Below are 18410 nucleotides of genomic sequence, written 5' to 3'. Positions count from 1 at the left end.
CCTATGATTGGTCCTTGAAAAAATATTCTTTAAAAAATCCACGCCTATGATTGGTCCTTGAAAAAATATTCTTTAAAAAATCCACGCCTATGATTGGTCCTTGAAAAAATATTCTTTAAAAAATCCACGCCTATGATTGGTCCTTGAAAAAATATTCTTTAAAAAATCCACGCCTATGATTGGTCCTTGAAAAAATATTCTTTAAAAAATCCACGCCTATGATTGGTCCTTGAAAAAATATTCTTTAAAAAATCCACGCCTATGATTGGTCCTTGAAAAAATATTCTTTAAAAAATCCACGCCTATGATTGGTCCTTGAAAAAATATTCTTTAAAAAATCCACGCCTATGATTGGTCCTTGAAAAAATATTCTTTAAAAAATCCACGCCTATGATTGGTCCTTGAAAAAATATTCTTTAAAAAATCCACGCCTATGATTGGTCCTTGAAAAAATATTCTTTAAAAAATCCACGCCTATGATTGGTCCTTGAAAAAATATTCTTTAAAAAATCCACGCCTATGATTGGTCCTTGAAAAAATATTCTTTAAAAAATCCACGCCTATGATTGGTCCTTGAAAAAATATTCTTTAAAAAATCCACGCCTATGATTGGTCCTTGAAAAAATATTCTTTAAAAAATCCACGCCTATGATTGGTCCTTGAAAAAATATTCTTTAAAAAATCCACGCCTATGATTGGTCCTTGAAAAAATATTCTTTAAAAAATCCACGCCTATGATTGGTCCTTGAAAAAATATTCTTTAAAAAATCCACGCCTATGATTGGTCCTTGAAAAAATATTCTTTAAAAAATCCACGCCTATGATTGGTCCTTGAAAAAATATTCTTTAAAAAATCCACGCCTATGATTGGTCCTTGAAAAAATATTCTTTAAAAAATCCACGCCTATGATTGGTCCTTGAAAAAATATTCTTTAAAAAATCCACGCCTATGATTGGTCCTTGAAAAAATATTCTTTAAAAAATCCACGCCTATGATTGGTCCTTGAAAAAATATTCTTTAAAAAATCCACGCCTATGATTGGTCCTTGAAAAAATATTCTTTAAAAAATCCACGCCTATGATTGGTCCTTGAAAAAATATTCTTTAAAAAATCCACGCCTATGATTGGTCCTTGAAAAAATATTCTTTAAAAAATCCACGCCTATGATTGGTCCTTGAAAAAATATTCTTTAAAAAATCCACGCCTATGATTGGTCCTTGAAAAAATATTCTTTAAAAAATCCACGCCTATGATTGGTCCTTGAAAAAATATTCTTTAAAAAATCCACGCCTATGATTGGTCCTTGAAAAATCCACGCCTATGATTGGTCCTTGAAAAAATATTCTTTAAAAAATCCACGCCTATGATTGGTCCTTATTCTTTAAAAAATCCACGCCTATGAAAAAAAAAATCCACGCCTATTCTTTAAAAAATTCTTTAAAAAATCACGCCTATGATTGGTCCTTGAAAAAATATTCTTTAAAAAATCCACGCCTATGATTGGTCCTTGAAAAAATATTCTTTAAAAAATCCACGCCTATGATTGGTCCTTGAAAAAATATTCTTTAAAAAATCCACGCCTATGATTGGTCCTTGAAAAAATATTCTTTAAAAAATCCACGCCTATGATTGGTCCTTGAAAAAATATTCTTTAAAAACTCCACGCCTATGATTGGTCCTTGAAAAAATATTCTTTAAAAAATCCACGCCTATGATTGGTCCTTGAAAAAATATTCTTTATTCTTTAAAAAATCCACGCCTATGATTGGTCCTTGAAAAAATATTCTTTAAAAAATCCACGCCTATGATTGGTCCTTGAAAAAATATTCTTTAAAAAATCCACGCCTATTGGTTGGTCATTGAAAAAATATTCTTTAAAAAATCCACGCCTATGATTGGTCCTTGAAAAAATATTCTTTAAAAAATCCACGCCTATGATTGGTCCTTGAAAAAATATTCTTTAAAAAATCCACGCCTATGATTGGTCCTTGAAAAAATATTCTTTAAAAAATCCACGCCTATGATTGGTCCTTGAAAAAATATTCTTTAAAAAATCCACGCCTATGATTGGTCCTTGAAAAAATATTCTTTAAAAAATCCACGCCTATGATTGGTCCTTGAAAAAATATTCTTTAAAAAATCCACGCCTATGATTGGTCCTTGAAAAAATATTCTTTAAAAAATCCACGCCTATGATTGGTCCTTGAAAAAATATTCTTTAATCTTTAAAAAATCCACGCCTATTGGTTGGTCATTGAAAAAATATTCTTTAAAAAATCCACGCCTATTGGTTGGTCATTGAAAAAATATTCTTTAAAAAATCCACGCCTATGATTGGTCCTTGAAAAAATATTCTTTATTCTTTAAAAAATCCACGCCTATTGGTTGGTCATTGAAAAAATATTCTTTAAAAAATCCACGCCTATGATTGGTCCTTGAAAAAATATTCTTTATTCTTTAAAAAATCCACGCCTATTGGTTGGTCATTGAAAAAATATTCTTTAAAAAATCCACGCCTATGATTGGTCCTTGAAAAAATATTCTTTAAAAAATCCACGCCTATGATTGGTCCTTGAAAAAATATTCTTTATTCTTTAAAAAATCCACGCCTATTGGTTGGTCATTGAAAAAATGTTCTTTAAAAAATCCACGCCTATTGGTTGGTCCTTTGAAAAAATATATTCTTTAAAAAATCCACGCCTATTGCTTGGTCCTTCGAAAAAAAATATTCTTTAAAAAATCCACGCCTATTGCTTGGTCCTTCGAAAAAAATATTCTTTAAAAAATCCACGCCAATGGTTAGTGCTTAAGAAAATATTCTTTAAAAAATCCACGCCTTTGGTTGGTCCTTAAGAAAATATTCTTTGAAAAATCCACGCCTATGGTTGGTCCTTAAGGAAATATTCTTTAAAAAATCCACGCCTATTGTTGGTCCTTAAGAAAATATTCTTTAAAAAATCCACGCCTATGGTTGGTCCTTAAGAAAATATTCTTTGAAAAATCCACGCCAATGGTTGGTGCTTAAGAAAACATTCTTTAAAAAATCCACGCCTATGGTTGGTCCTTAAGAAAATATTCTTTGAAAAAGCCACGCCTATGGTTGGTCCTTAAGAAAATATTCTTTAAAAAATCCACGCCTATGGTTGGTCTTTAAGGAAATATTCTTTGAAAAATCCACGCCAATGGTTGGTCCTTAAGAAAATATTCTTTAAAAAATCCACGCCTATGGTTGGTCCTTAAGAAAATATTCTTTGAAAAATCCACGCCTATGGTTGGTCCTTAAGGAAATATTCTTTAAAAAATCCACGCCTATGGTTGGTCCTTAAGGAAATATTCTTTAAAAAATCCCCGCCTATGGTTGGTCCTTAAGAAAATATTCTTTAAAAAATCCACGCCAATGGTTGGTCCTTAAGCAAATATTCTTTAAAAAATCCACGCCTTTGGTTGGTCCTTAAGAAAATATTCTTTAAAAAATCCACGCCTATGGTTGGTCCTTAAGAAAATATTCTTTAAAAAATCCACGCCTATGGTTGGTCCTTAAGAAAATATTCTTTGAAAAATCCACGCCAATGGTTGGTGCTTAAGAAAATATTCTTTAAAAAATCCACGCCTATGGTTGGTCCTTAAGAAAATATTCTTTAAAAAATCCACGCCTATGATTGGTCCTTAAGGAAATATTCTTTAAAAAAATCCACGACTATGGTTGGTCCTTAAGGAAATATTCTTTGAAAAATCCACGCCTATGGTTGGTCCTTACGGAAATATTCTTTACAAAATCCACGCCTATTGGTTGGTCCTTGAAAAAATATTCTTTAAAAAATCCACGCCTATTGGTTGGTCCTTGAAAAAATATTCTTTAAAAAATCCACGCCTATGATTGGTCCTTAAAAAAATATTCTTTAAAAAATCCACGCCTATTGGTTGGTCCTTGAAAAAATATTCTTTAAAAAATCCACGCCTATTGGTTGGTCCTTGAAAAAATATTCTTTAAAAAATCCACGCCTATTGGTTGGTCCTTGAAAAAATATTCTTTAAAAAATCCACGCCTATTGGTTGGTCGTTGAAAAAATATTCTTTAAAAAATCCACGCCTATTGGTTGGTCGTTGAAAAAATATTCTTTAAAAAATCCACGCCTATTGGTTGGTCCTTTAAAAAATATTCTTTAAAAAATCCACGCCTATTGCTTGGTCCTTGAAAAAATATTCTTTAAAAAATCCACGCCTATTGGTTGGTCCTTGAAAAAATATTCTTTAAAAAATCCACGCCTGCTTGGTCCTTGAAAAAATATTCTTTAAAAAATCCACGCCTATTGGTTGGTCCTTGAAAAAATATTCTTTAAAAAATCCACGCCTATGATTGGTCCTTGAAAAAATATTCTTTAAAAAATCCACGCCTATGATTGGTTCTTGAAAAAATATTCTTTACAAAATCCACGCTTATGATTGGTCCTTGAAAAAAATATTCTTTAAAAAATCCACGCCTATGATTGGTCCTTAAAAAAATATTCTTTAAAAAATCCACGCCTATGATTGGTCCTTAAAAATAAGTAGAAAGTAGTAAAGTTGGACTGGGCCGACTATATGATCCCTTCACCACCTATGAAAACCTATGATAAATTTAATTTCATTCGGGCAGATTTAGAGTTGTCTGAGTACCATGGGACAAATTTATGGAAAACGATTTATAGCAAAACTGATACACGGCAAATTTCGTGCAAATCGAAGGATATATGGGGACTGTGGTGGACCATTTACATAAAATCGGACGAAGATATATATGGGAGCAATATCTAAATCTAAAAATTAAGTACGCTATGCTATTAAGTACGCTATGCTAAATTTCGTGCAAATCGATAGTTATATAGGGACTTTGGTGCACCATATACATAAAATCGGACGAAAATATATATGGGAGTTATTTCAAAATTTGAACCGATTTCCCCGAAATTTACCACTCATCATTCTAGACTTAATCGTTCTAGACTAGACACAAATCTTTCTAGACTTAATTCAGTACGCTATGCCAAATTTCGTGTAAAGCGAAGGATATATAGGGACTTTGGTGCATCATTTACCTTAAATCAGACGGAAATATATATGGGAGATATAGCTCTGAACCGATTTTTCCTAATTGCAATAGGGTTCGTCCTTGGGCCAAATAAATGAGCTGTGCCAAGTTTCATTCAATTTAAATCAGAAATGCGACGTGTACTTTGTTTACAATTTAACATGGATGGACAGACGGACATGCATAAATCGGCTTAAAAAGTGATTCTATGCATATTCTCAAAAGGAACCATGTGTCTATCTCGTTTCCTTTTGCCTGTTACAAACATATGCACAAAGACATAATACCCTGTACCACAGTGTGGTGAAGGGTATAAAAACGCCTACGGTTGGTCTTTGAAAAAATATTTTTAAAAAAATTTGTAGAAAATTAAACAAGGCGTGATTTTTTCACGAAATGTCTCGCATGTTGCATTTCACAATTTTCCTATACCTACTTATCCTGTCATAGTTGAAGGTAAAAAGAAAATTTCACTATAGACCGCACGATTATTAGTTAGTTCCTGTTGTTGCTAAAAGTAATTACCCCGCCATTAAAATTGTTGTTAAATTGGCTGTTATTAAATTGTGAAATACACACAAAAGTTTACAAGTGGCGAGTGTTTTTATGTGTGCGTATGTATGTGTATAATATTTTATGCTAGTTGAAATGGAAGAACAAAACTTTTTATAACCAGTGAGCGGAGCAGTATAGTCGGACGGGGCCGACCATACGATACCCTACACAACTACCACGGAACTCAAATTTTCTGCGGATGTTTATTTCGAGACTGGGCAATATTTCGTGATATTTGCACCCTCTTGCCCGATTAGAGGTAAACAGCACCTCTTCCTCACACTAACATATTTTCCGAATATTACGAGTATTCAGTACTGCTATTGTCCAGATTCCCTTCACCATGGGTTGTGTTGTGATGTTCGGCTTTCATTTGAGGTCTATAGATCGACTCGAAAATAACACAAAAAATAAGTTTTCGGTCCACTTCATTCCAAAATTATTATCTGATCATCACCGAAAATTATAGGCGTTGTCCTTGACCATAACAGGATCCTCATGGAACATTTCAAAGCGATCAGCGCTATAGTTCCGCTCTCCAGAGTGATAATGGGTTACTAAATAATATACGAATACGGAGATACCTGTAAATATTTAGGTGTAACTCCCACATCCGAGCACATACAACAATATAATTGGTCTTAATTTAAAGGTCAACCACTCCTCTTGGATATAATATCAACTTTTCGGGTATATGTCCTTCAGGGGTAAATATATACGCCATAGAATACAAATTTTGTCATTTTTCACACAAAAGTCAGGGTCCATTTGACCCGCTAAATATTGACCAATCTTTCTCCAAACAGGCATGCTTATTCTTTGGCCCGATCCGCTTCTCCATGCAAAATTTCACGATGTTCGGACCATTGGTGCGGCCTCTGGAGCGACCAGAAAAACCGACAAAAATTTAGTATTTGGTCCATTTCATCCCCTAAATATTAACCGATCTTTCCCAAAAACAATAGGGGTCTTCATTGGCCAGAACCCATCCTACATGCAAAATTTCGTGAAGATTGGTCCATAACTGTGGCCTGTATCGTGTTTACAAATTATAATGGACAGACGGACGGACGGACGGACGGACGGACGGACACACATGTCTAGATCGACTCAGCTAGTCGAGATATGACGATCGGTATACTTAAAGATGGGTCTAGGACCAATATTTCGCGGCGTTACAAACTTTTGGGGCTGCACAAAGCTATAATACCCTGACAACATAGTTGTGTAGGGTATAAAAATGTAATTTAATTTTGAATGATATCGATTAATAAGGAAACAATGTTGCAAGAGAGTAATATACACACATACACGCCGTTTGTCATTTTTCAATAGAATTTAATTGGATATTTGAACAATCACTATTTAATTGATACTAATTATGTGTTTGTATTAAAATTAGTAGGTATGGTTAAGGAGGGGAAGAAGGCAAAAGTGGTTATACATTAACCATTAAGTTTGATAGCTACTATTTAAGTCTTAATATAGCAAGGTGTTGTTTTTGCTGATATGGGAAATAGAAATACATTTTAAAGAAATCTACCTTAAGTACATTTTCTCCTTTATTCAACAGAAAAAATTATATATAGTATACAAGTATATATAGTATATAGTTTTTTAACCAAATACATTATTTTCAAATTTTCACACATAAACACTCGACCTTAAATTTTGAAAACATTTGCAAATGTCCATGAAATAAATACCTATCCTAACTTTGTTCTTCTCCATTTTCATACTTTGCAGACAATCTAATGAAACTTGTATCTGTCCAGACGTAAGAACTGACATTATCTACAGCAAACACTCTACAACAAAAATAAATAACCTTTAAAAGACCCCCCTAAAGCAATTTCAACACAAATACGAACACACTCGAATAAACTTTAACCAAGCGAAATCCTTTTGGCTTGAAAAAAATGTAAATACCGAAAAAATCGAGATAAGGTGGACATCGTCGAAGAGAAAAATGTGGCAATGCAATAAAGACGAAGAAGAACGAACTACAACAACACCAAAATTACTAATAATAAATCTTAAAGCTTGATTTAAGATTAAAAAAAAAACTGTAAACATTTTGTGTATACCTGTCAGCAGTGATGCGCTGCTGCTGCTCTTGTAAGACACAAAGGAAAAACGGACGAAACGGAAGAAAATATATAAAATTGATTTAACGGAAGTATTGAAGCAGATACAGAAGCAACGCAAAAACACGCACATCGAAAGACACCGGATACACATACAAGCATACATCTATTGAGATATATGTACCTAAAGAAAGCAGTAGCAGATCAAAGGAAACATGTCGAATGTAAGTATGGATGGACATGGTTTAGGAAAGAGCTGGGTGGGGATGGTCCAATCCCCGAACAAATGGTGTAAAAATAATTGGATTTCTTACAGAAAAATTAATTAAAAATAACTATTTTGAATCCTTTCTCTCTCTCTTTGTCTTCCCTCTTTTGTTTTATTACAACAATCTGACAAACAACAACAACACCTCCTATAGTTACTGTTCATGGATGAATCGAATGGCAATGGTGTGTATGCAACGTCTGCGACAGCAATTTTAATCAACAATACAAATATCAATAATAATAACAACAACAACAACACAAACAACAATAACAGCATTGGGCGTGGTAACAGCAATCACAGCAATAGTAACAACAATACACCACCCGCCACATCGACGTACAACAAGAGCAATAATTACAACAATAATAACAACAACAGCAACATTAACAACAGTGGCAACAACATCCAAAGTTTAATGGCAGCAGCTTCAAATGCAGCCGGCACGGCTGCATGTTCCAGCGGTGGAGTCATCCCTCCACAGCTGCCAACGTCACTATCAAATGAAGATCTTAGTCAAAGTCTTTCCGAATATACGGATGCCGATGAAAGCATATCAGCGCCAACAGAATTCTTAGCCGAGGTAAGAGAATTTTTTTAAGGAATCCAATAAAATAATAAGAAGGGAATCTGTCCAAAGAATAATCAAGTTTGGAAATTTATTTTATGCCTTAGGCAAAGGTGAGGGAAAGTGAAGATATTCAAAATATTGAAACAGGTTAAAATTCTCTAATATTAGTTCACAAATAGGTTCGAAGGAGCAAGAACAGGCTCTGAGTGGGCAAACGAATTCCTCAATACTTTTAAAATAGGTTCAGCAATTTACATTCCTCCCATATAAATATTTTATATAGGAGGTATGTAAATGCCTGGAACTAATTTTCAAATTATTGAGATGGTATTTTACCAACTCATAGCCCCCAAATGACAACTTACATTGAAATCCGATGGAATCTATATACAAAACTGCTGATGCTAGAATCTTGAAATTTGGGGTAAAGATCCCACTAGTCCGAAGATATCAGATAGGGCTGGGTATTGAAAAGTCGTACTAGTACGGTACGAAAATACTAAATATGACACCATTTGTGTTCGGCGAATCGGTAGAGATAGAAGTCTTAAATTTGGAATGACGGTCACTGATGGAGTGTGGGATATCAAACCATATGATATGTATCAAAGGGTTTCTTGGAAATTTCCTAGGTACAAATTTCATATTCTTGGACGGGGCCGACCATATGATACCCTACACAATTACCATTAAAATCTAACTTTCCTCTTAACCGATTTTAGGTAAACAGCTCCACTTTCTAAACCTGAAGTGAATATTATCGCGATAAAAAAATTGGTAACTTTGGGTGTTGGTTGATCTGACCAATACCCAAATATTGACTGATCATCATCATCATCTAAACAGTCGTTGTAAGTATTAGGTCAGATTCCCTTCACCGTGTAAAATAGGGCGACTGAAAAATCTGACAAAATAAATTTATCGGTTCACTGCACTTCCATGACCATAACCGAAAGTTCATGTAAAATTTCAAAGCGATCAGCGTGACATTTCTGCCCTCTAATGGGGTAATAGTGATACCAAACAATATCATAACATATAAACACCTTTAAATATTTACGTATAACTCCCACATCCGAGTACAATTTAAAGGTCAACCACTCCTCCTGATTGTACTATCAACATATCGGGTCTATGCACTTCAGAAGGTAATATATACGCCCAGAATACAAATTTGGTCATTTTTCACACAAAAGTCTGGGTCCATTTGACCGCCTAAATATTGATCGATCTTCATCAAAACTGTCATGCTTATTTATTGGGCAGTGTAACATTTCGTGGTGTTCGGGTCATAATTGCGGTCTCTGAGCGACCAGAAAAACATACACAAATAAAATTTTGGGTCCATTTCATCCCCTAAATAATATCGATCTTTACCAAAAACAATGGGGGGTCTTCATTGGCCCGAACCCATCCTACATGCAAAATCCCGTGAAGGTTGGTCCATAACTGTGACCTGCATCCTGTTTACAAATTATAATGGACAGGCGGACGGAAACACATGTCTAGATCGACTCAGCTAGTCGAGATATGACGATCGGTATACTTAAAGGTGAATCTACGACCAATATTTCGCGGCGTTACAAATTCTTGGGGCTGCATAAAGCTTTAATAACCTGACAGCATAATTGTGTAGGGTATAAAAATGGAATGCATTTAAGGTTGAGAAGTAGGGTCGATATAAGGAGGTTGTAGGTAGTTTTGTAGTTTTTACAAAAGTGTACGAAGAGTACTAAACGCTAATATATACCTGGAACGCAGAAATTACGATAAAAGATTACTACAGCATTGTAGAATTGACGTATGTACGGTACATAATTTGGTACAATTTGAATTTTGTGTGAACCGATAGAGCAGGAATCGTTAAATTTGGAGTTAGGATCACTGTTGGAGTATAGGATTGGGATATGTAGGAACTTTACGAAATAATGTGTACTAAATGGTACAAAATTTCGTACAATTTGAATTTGTGTGGATAGGATTGTTGAGGTGTGTACCTATGGAAATTTATATATACGTACTAAATGTGATACAATTTAGATGTAGGTGAACTCTATGGGTTGGACTCCTGAGTTATGGAATTAAGATTACTGTTGGAGTGTAGGACTGGGGTATGTAGGAAGTTTTTGAAATTCGTACTTATATGTACTAATGGTACTAAATTTGAATAAATGAATCTGGTTGGTATAATAAAATTGGGAAATAGGTTTACTAAATTTGGTAAAATTTGGATTTGGGTGACCCTATAGAGCTCGGATCATAAATTTGGAAATAAATACTGTAAGAGTACAACAGCTAAAAAATGGTATACAAATAGATTTATGTTGCGGACAGAGATGGGGTGAAGTTACGAAATTGTATTCAAATTTTAATTATGGTCGATATTGGTGTGTAGGTTGAGGTTGATTAGCTCTATTGACTTATATAGTTTTCGGTGAAAACAATTCGCTACCGAATTAGCGGGCATACGCTAGTATAATATAAAAACTGTTCAAATATTGACACCAAGCGGTTTGCCTCCAGCCTATGAAAATCCATTATTTTTTGGACAGATGGCTTTACTGATAGATTTCTCGTAAAGTATCGATCAAACAATTTCAGATTTATGCTTGTTGGAAGGGTGACATTTCGCAGTAAAAACATTATTTTGCTGTTTTTTGTTTGGTGCATTCAGTTGTGAGTTTCAGGGTGTTAAGAATGGAAGTGAAAAAAGAGAAAATTCGGTATATTTTACACTTTTTTTGACAAATGCGAAAATGCTTGCCAAGCGGCTAAAATTGTGAATGGTGTTTATGGTTCCGATACTGTAACAGCCAATTACGTGAATTTCGGTTTCGTAGGTTCCATTTAGGAATTTTTGATGTTAAAGATGCACCACCATCGAAGTTGGCCAGAATTGGCCAAACAGGAGAGGTGTCGTGTTACACCAGGATGCATCCTCCATACAGTTTTAATGCATCCTCCATACAGCCCGGACTTGGCACTAAGAGATTATCAGATTTTTCTTGCATTGCAAAATTTCTTTAATGATAAAAAATTGGTATCTATGGAGGATTGTGAAAATCGTCTACTAGTTTTTTTTTTTTTTTTTTTTTTTGAAGTTACATTAAAATTTAAAACAAAATCGGACATTCCGAAGCATGTTAAATAAAGTCTTATAGTTCATAAAAAGTAATGTATTTCATTTTTCCCCAACCTAATACATTTATCTTCTTTCGACATTGAAAATTCTAGCGCATAACGGAGAATATTCCTGCTCCTCATTCAATTCTCTATGTCAGCAATCGTTGCAACAGGCAGTTCACTTTCCCTTTTCACAACTTTTGTGAAGATAAAAAATCAACTGGGGCCAAGTCCGGCGTTATCCATTATGAGGGGTTTCAACAATTCTGTGCGTTTTTCGGAGGCATTGCTATGCACAAACCACACATAATATCAACGTTTATTCCTTAATGATCGTGCGATCTTGTGACAAGAATTCGTGATTCACCTCGACAGTCGAAGAAAAATCTGAACAAAACCTTGATGTTAAGCTTGATTTTCTCTTTACTGTATTGGATCTCGTTGGACACTTTATTGCTATGATTGGACTTTGGCTTTAAGTTTAATCGTTTTACTAAAACTAGTACAAAAATCGGTATAATTATCTGAAAATGTGTATAAAAAATTTTACGATTCGGAGCATAAGTTTAGCATAATGAGATATAGTTATAATAAATATGTCAGACGAATCCGACATTGCCTCATAATGTAAAATGTATTAGTGTTTGTAGATTGAAGGTTTTCTGAGCAAGGATCAGGTAAAAGTTGTAAAGGACGATGAAAACATGCGAATATCGAATTCTTGTCTTTTTGGGCCAAATCTAAAATCTTATGAGCGAAGTTTTTGTGTAATATTTGGTGATGAAAATATCTCGTCTTGTATATAGTTTACGATTCAAAAAAATAAGGACGAAAAAGACGTAAAAGGACTCGAGATAGGAGTATACGTTTTACGTCATTTGATTTGACTGAAGATATGTGATGTCAAAAACTTCATGAACTTTAGAGTTACCAGCAAAAACCTTATCACGACATAACTTTAAAAATTGCTCTATGACGAATTTTTTCTTCTGGGTTTTTCATATACTCGAAAAAGGCTGTAATGCCCATAAGTAATTGCCCACCCCACCGTCCATTGCCACGATTTTGTGTCAGTGATATTTATGTTCGACCTTCAACAATATAAGACTTCAACAAATTTACATTGTTATTTTTATACTTATGTATTGGTGTAGGATCTGACACAAACCATACCTCGTAAAATTATACCTCTTCTTATGTGTTTTACAATCATATGTGTGGCAACGTAAACTCTCCTGGTAGCGTCTCTTCATATACCCCTAGAACCATATTTTTGTTTAATAACATCTCATGGAAAACAAAAACAAATTTGAAGAAGAAAAGTTTTGCGGTAAACCAATGGAAAGCATTTCATTCGCATGTAAACATTTCTGCAAACAAATGGAAAAATCGTATTTCCACTTCCGTTTGTTTTACTGAGTGCAATCATTGAGTAAAAAATGAATTTCCTGTGGGAATTACTTCAATTTATGTCGGAGAATGGCCACTTGTAGAAAATACCAATGATGGTATTAAGACCTGAAACTAAAAACTGTTAACGGAGGAAATATTGAAAAAAAACTTAAATTTAATATTTTACGAAATGTGAATTGAAATTGACAGATATTTCATTTGGAAAAAAGTCCCATAAGTTTCTAAAATCGGGTATACAAAGGATATATCAGAAATTGGGACATATTTATACTGAAAGAAATTTTTTGATAAATTAATCAGAACTTAGCAACTGATAATAAATATGATATTAACCAACATTCTACATTTCCCTCCTAATTCCAGTTTCTGTCATCAGTCATGCTCAAGGATTACAAAAAAGCTTTAAAATATTGCAAACTGAGTAAGTACCACTTGGTGTACCATTCACCAAAACAACAAAAACTGTAAAAACAAAATAAATAAACACAAATGTCATTATTTATATTCAAGACAAATAGAAATATGAGAAACTTTCTAATTAAATCATATTTTATCCTTTTTTATTATTTTTCTCAACTAAACAAAATAACTAATTTTTTCTTCTTCTGTTGTTGCTGCTGCCGTTGCTTTTCCTTTTTGCCTTGTCGTTACAGTTTTGCAGTATGAACCACACAATTCGACAGCAAAGGAATTCTATCCATTGATATTGGACAAGTTACGTGGTATGTATAAATGTGTGTGATTTCTGTAGGTGATGTATTGTAGAGGGAGTGAGAAAAACATCGGGTCATTAAATAAGGATGTTAAAAGGATATGATTGGGAAACATTTAAAATCTGAAAATGCAGATATAGAATCCTATCCAGTAAAAAAAGGACAAAAGTCGTACGGGTCCAACCCAATGATACCCTATATAATATTGTGTATATACTATATGTGCGGTATATCTTATAGTAATAGATAAAATCGATCGAGAAGATATATTGAGGCTATATCCAAATATGAACCGATTTTATAAAACTTAACACATATCCAGGCGTACGCTGTGAACAATTCCGCCTCAGTGGAACAAATTTTGGATATTTAGTACAATGTCGAAATTTATTGCAGATCGTTAAAAACATCGCATCATTTAAAGTAGCAGGGACAGACAACGCCTTACCTTTTTCATTACAAAAAGATGCGGACTATTTATCACCATACGAAAGCTTGTCATGATGTAACATCCTAACTACGCAACAGCTCCCATCCCACTTATCTACGACGTTGTAAATGGTCAGGTTTCAGTTCTTACATGACCTGGACTTTATATGGATGTAGTTGTAGATCTAAATACAAAATACGCCATAATGTTCCTAACTCCTGAGAAGTACAAGGAAAGGACACATTCGGGTCTTCGGCAAAACTTTCACTTTCAGTGGAACAGCGAAAGGACGATTCACAGGACTATTTGTAACCGCTCCTGTCTATTGATTTTCTTGAATAGAACAATCTGTGAAATGGCACACCCCTACACCGACTGTTCATTTATTTCAAGAAAGCTTCGATACCATCAGACGAACTGCCATATGGGAGGTATTGAGAAAAAATGAGTACCCCAAAAAAATTGGAATAATAAAAACTATGTACGAAAATGCGGAACTCTCAGTTCTTCACAACGGGAACATACGTCGCCCTTGCTGGTCACGATTGTACTGGATGAAATAATGAAAGAAGTCTGCTCTCTGAGAAGAGGCATACCATGGACAGCTGGAAGACTTGGACTATTCCGATGATATCAGTCAAAAGTAAAATATCTGTTGAGAATGGCACGCAATGTTGTACTTGAATTTAATATGAAGAAAACAAAGGTCATGTTACAAGACTAAGGAATTGAATACATCGATAGCTTCTGCTATCTCGGAAGCACTGTAAGAACAAGTGGTGGTGCAGAAACAGACGTAATGAAAAGGATAATAAAAGCGAGCGCGAAATAAATTTAACCTAGGAAATGGAGATGTACTGGCTGAATCTAAAGAGAAAGAGCCATAGCATAACCAGAATGGCGCTTGAAGTGAATCCCCAAGGATCAAGAAATCGAAGTCGACCAAGAAACACCTGGTGGTGAATAATTATCCAAGAACTATGGCAAAACAATCGTACATGGAAAGATGCAAGAACAACGGTAACTAACCAAGTAAGATGTCGGTGCTTTCTTGAAGCCCTATGATCCTAAGAGGAGTAAGAGGAAAAAATCTCTTCTTAAAGCTTCTTGTGATAGGTTTTGATAATTTGTATGTGTTGTGAGATAGTTTAGCGATGCCTCAGAATGCAAGATATTCTTGCCCTACAACATAAGCGATATAGAGCTGTGAAACCTTATAAACCACGTGGTAAACTGAGATGCATTGCGAACACCTTAAACATGAGTGAAATACCCAAAGATCTCAATCGAAATCGGCAAAAAACTTGAAAATATCGATTTCTAGTTTTATGGACCGCACCAATATCTTATGAGCAACATTTTTGTAGAATATTACGAAAATGACAAATTACATATTGTAATAATTGAAGTTCGGTATAATATTTTAAGTAAACAAGTAAAACGATATTGCGTTCGGGCGGATCGAACTTTTTATACCCTCCACCACGAGGGTGACATGTTATGATGGGACCTTGAACATACCAAAAAAGGCGCGAGAAGAAGATGTTTTTAAATTCTCAAAATACCGTATAGTGGAGCGACTGTTATATGGGGCTATACCAAAACGAAAATCGATATTGATAAATTTTGGTAGTGAGATGAGGCCTATTCTGAAACATGGATCGATATTAATAATTTTTAGTACGGAGATGCGCTATACAATGAGAACCCCAAATACCATTTACAGTCAATTTGCTTGAAACACGTGTCCAAAATCGCCTAAATACCGAATATTGGGGCGTAATATGGAGGCTACATCGAAACAAGCACCGATTAATATTTTTTTCAGATTTCCCTGAAGAAATTGATCTACATGTCACTTCGGTGGGAAAATTCGGACAAAACCTTACACAAATCCAAAATGGTGCGGGAACCTTTATGTGCATTCGGTGATAAAATATGGGGTCCAAACTAAAACATGGTCTGACATTGATAATTTTATGTAGAAAGATTTGATATCCAAAATACCGCGATAAGAAGAGCGGTTAAGATACGTCCAGATCTTCAATAAAAAGAGCTCCAGGTCTTCGATGAGAAGAGATTCATGATCCGTTATATGAGGGCTATACCGAAAGGTATTAATATTGTTCATTTTTTGTAGGGAGATGTTCTACCCAATGATAATCCAAAATATATTAGGTTGTGGAAAAAGAAATCCATTATTTTTTCGGCAGATGGCTGTACTGATAGATTTCTCGTAAAGTATCGATCAAACAAATAGTTTCCTTTTTTGTTTGGTGCATTCAGTTGTGAGTTAGACGGTGTAACAGCCAATTATGTTTTTTAGGTTTCGTAGATTACTTTCAGGAATATCTCATGTTAAAGATGCACCTCGCACAGGTAGGCCGATCGTCGGAAATGTCGATAAAATCGAAGAAAAATCGACCATAAAACTATTTCAAACCATTTACAATTCACCAGAAACGGCCAGAATTGGCCAACAGGATAGGTGACATATTCTACCAGGACAACGCTAGACTACTACTATAACCTGCCAAAAACTTCGGGAGCTTTGGTTGGGAAGTTTTAATGAATCCGCCATACAGTTCGGACTTGGCACCAATCGATTATCATATTTTTCTTGCATTGCAAAATTTCTTTAATGATAAAAAATTGGTATCTAGGGAGGATTGAGAAAATCGACTACTAGAGTTTTTGGCAAATAGAGAGCAGGACTTCTATGAGAGAGGCAGTATGAAGATCCTTTAAAATGGCAACAAAACGGTGTATATTTGGACCAAATCGGACATTCCGAAGCATGTTAAATAAAGTCCTATAGTCCATATAAAAAAATGGACTTATTTTTCCCCAACCTTAACAATTCCAGCCAATGGGATTAGGAAAAGAGGAGCTTAACTAAAATGTTGGCCAATATTGACTATTTTGGGTAATAAGATTTGCTAAACAATTAGATCTCAAAATACCGTCACATTAGTTTAAAAATGTTTCAGAAATAGCGTTTGGGAGCTGCCGAGAAGGAAAAATATATGCTTTAGTTACCTTGAGTATATAAAGTTTCCTTATGTTGGTAAATTAACACCCTAATTTGATAACCCTCAATCAAAAATAACAATCAAAGAGGATACCCTAATGAATAGAATGCTTGCCTTTGAATTTGTTTTGATTTTGTTTTTCTTTCTATTTTCCGGTTAAAAAACAACAACAATAACGACAACCACAACATCAAAAAGATGCCACCTCGAGTGACAGTGACGAAAACTATAATAAATCATCATCCTCACCGGAATTAATACTGGAACCCCCCTCATCAGATCCATCGGCTGGAGAAAGTGACGAACAGGAAGCATTAGCTGGTGAGGAAAAGCTACATCGTCAGCATATACGACGACCGCATTTACCCGACGACTTACGTTTGGCTGAGGGCATTTTAGATCCCAATTCAAATGTGAGCAGCAACAGCAATAGCATTGAAGACGACATTGATGTTGGTGATGAGGAAGAAGAAGAGGAGGAGGGTGCGGGTGGTGTTCTTAGCAGTGGCTCAGTAGGTGTTAGTCTTAGCGATTCCGTAGATGGTGACGATGATGATGATGACGACGACGGCGATTGTGAAGATGCCGATGATGATGATGATCCGGAGGACGATGATGATGACGATATTATGAGCAGCAGTGGTGATGATTTACCCGTCGATGAACATCAGGTCATTGTCGGCGATGTACTAGACATAGAAAACTCAGGTAATGCATGTGGTGGTGCTGAAGGTGTCGATGGTGTAGCTTTAAATGGTTCAAATTCATCCCGAAATTCTTCGAGTGGTGGTAAAATTAGTAGCCGAAGTGACAATACAACACACTCATATTCGAGTCTATTGTTGGAGGAGGAAGATGATATAGTGCCTGCAAATCTACACTTTCCCAAGGATTTTAATACACCTGATTTGGATGTTAGCAATGGTAAGTGAATAATAATCCCTTTTGGCAATTTGTTTGGTTTATTGGTATGTATTACGAAGGATTTTAGATTGAGATCCAAAGGACTTTACATATTTGAAGGTAGATAATTGAATTGGAAGCAAGAAAAATAAAATAAAATTGACAAGATTATTCATGATATGATATACGCACACATATATTAAAGAATTTATGGCGTTAAATTAAAATTGTTAACTTAAATGGAAA

The 18410-nt window shown here is 34.7% G+C and overlaps 1 protein-coding gene across 1 annotated transcript; it reads left to right on the top strand.

Moving 5' to 3' along the window:
- Window positions 1-7865: 7865 nt before the first annotated feature.
- Window positions 7866-18185, top strand: LOC133321417 (probable WRKY transcription factor protein 1; the record flags this gene model as incomplete). Its single annotated transcript, XM_061530504.1, has 5 exons — window positions 7866-7935; window positions 8134-8562; window positions 13450-13507; window positions 13740-13808; window positions 17460-18185. Coding segments are annotated over exons 1-5 (1291 nt in total), but the record flags the coding sequence as incomplete, so codon positions are not given.
- Window positions 18186-18410: the final 225 nt, after the last annotated feature.

Source organism: Musca vetustissima, unplaced genomic scaffold (assembly GCF_032173495.1).
Source record: "Musca vetustissima isolate MV318-11 ecotype Yass unplaced genomic scaffold, APGP_CSIRO_Mvet_v1 utg48820, whole genome shotgun sequence".
In the NCBI taxonomy this organism is placed as follows: Eukaryota; Metazoa; Arthropoda; class Insecta; order Diptera; family Muscidae; genus Musca; species Musca vetustissima.
This window is presented reverse-complemented; position numbering and strand designations above follow the sequence as displayed.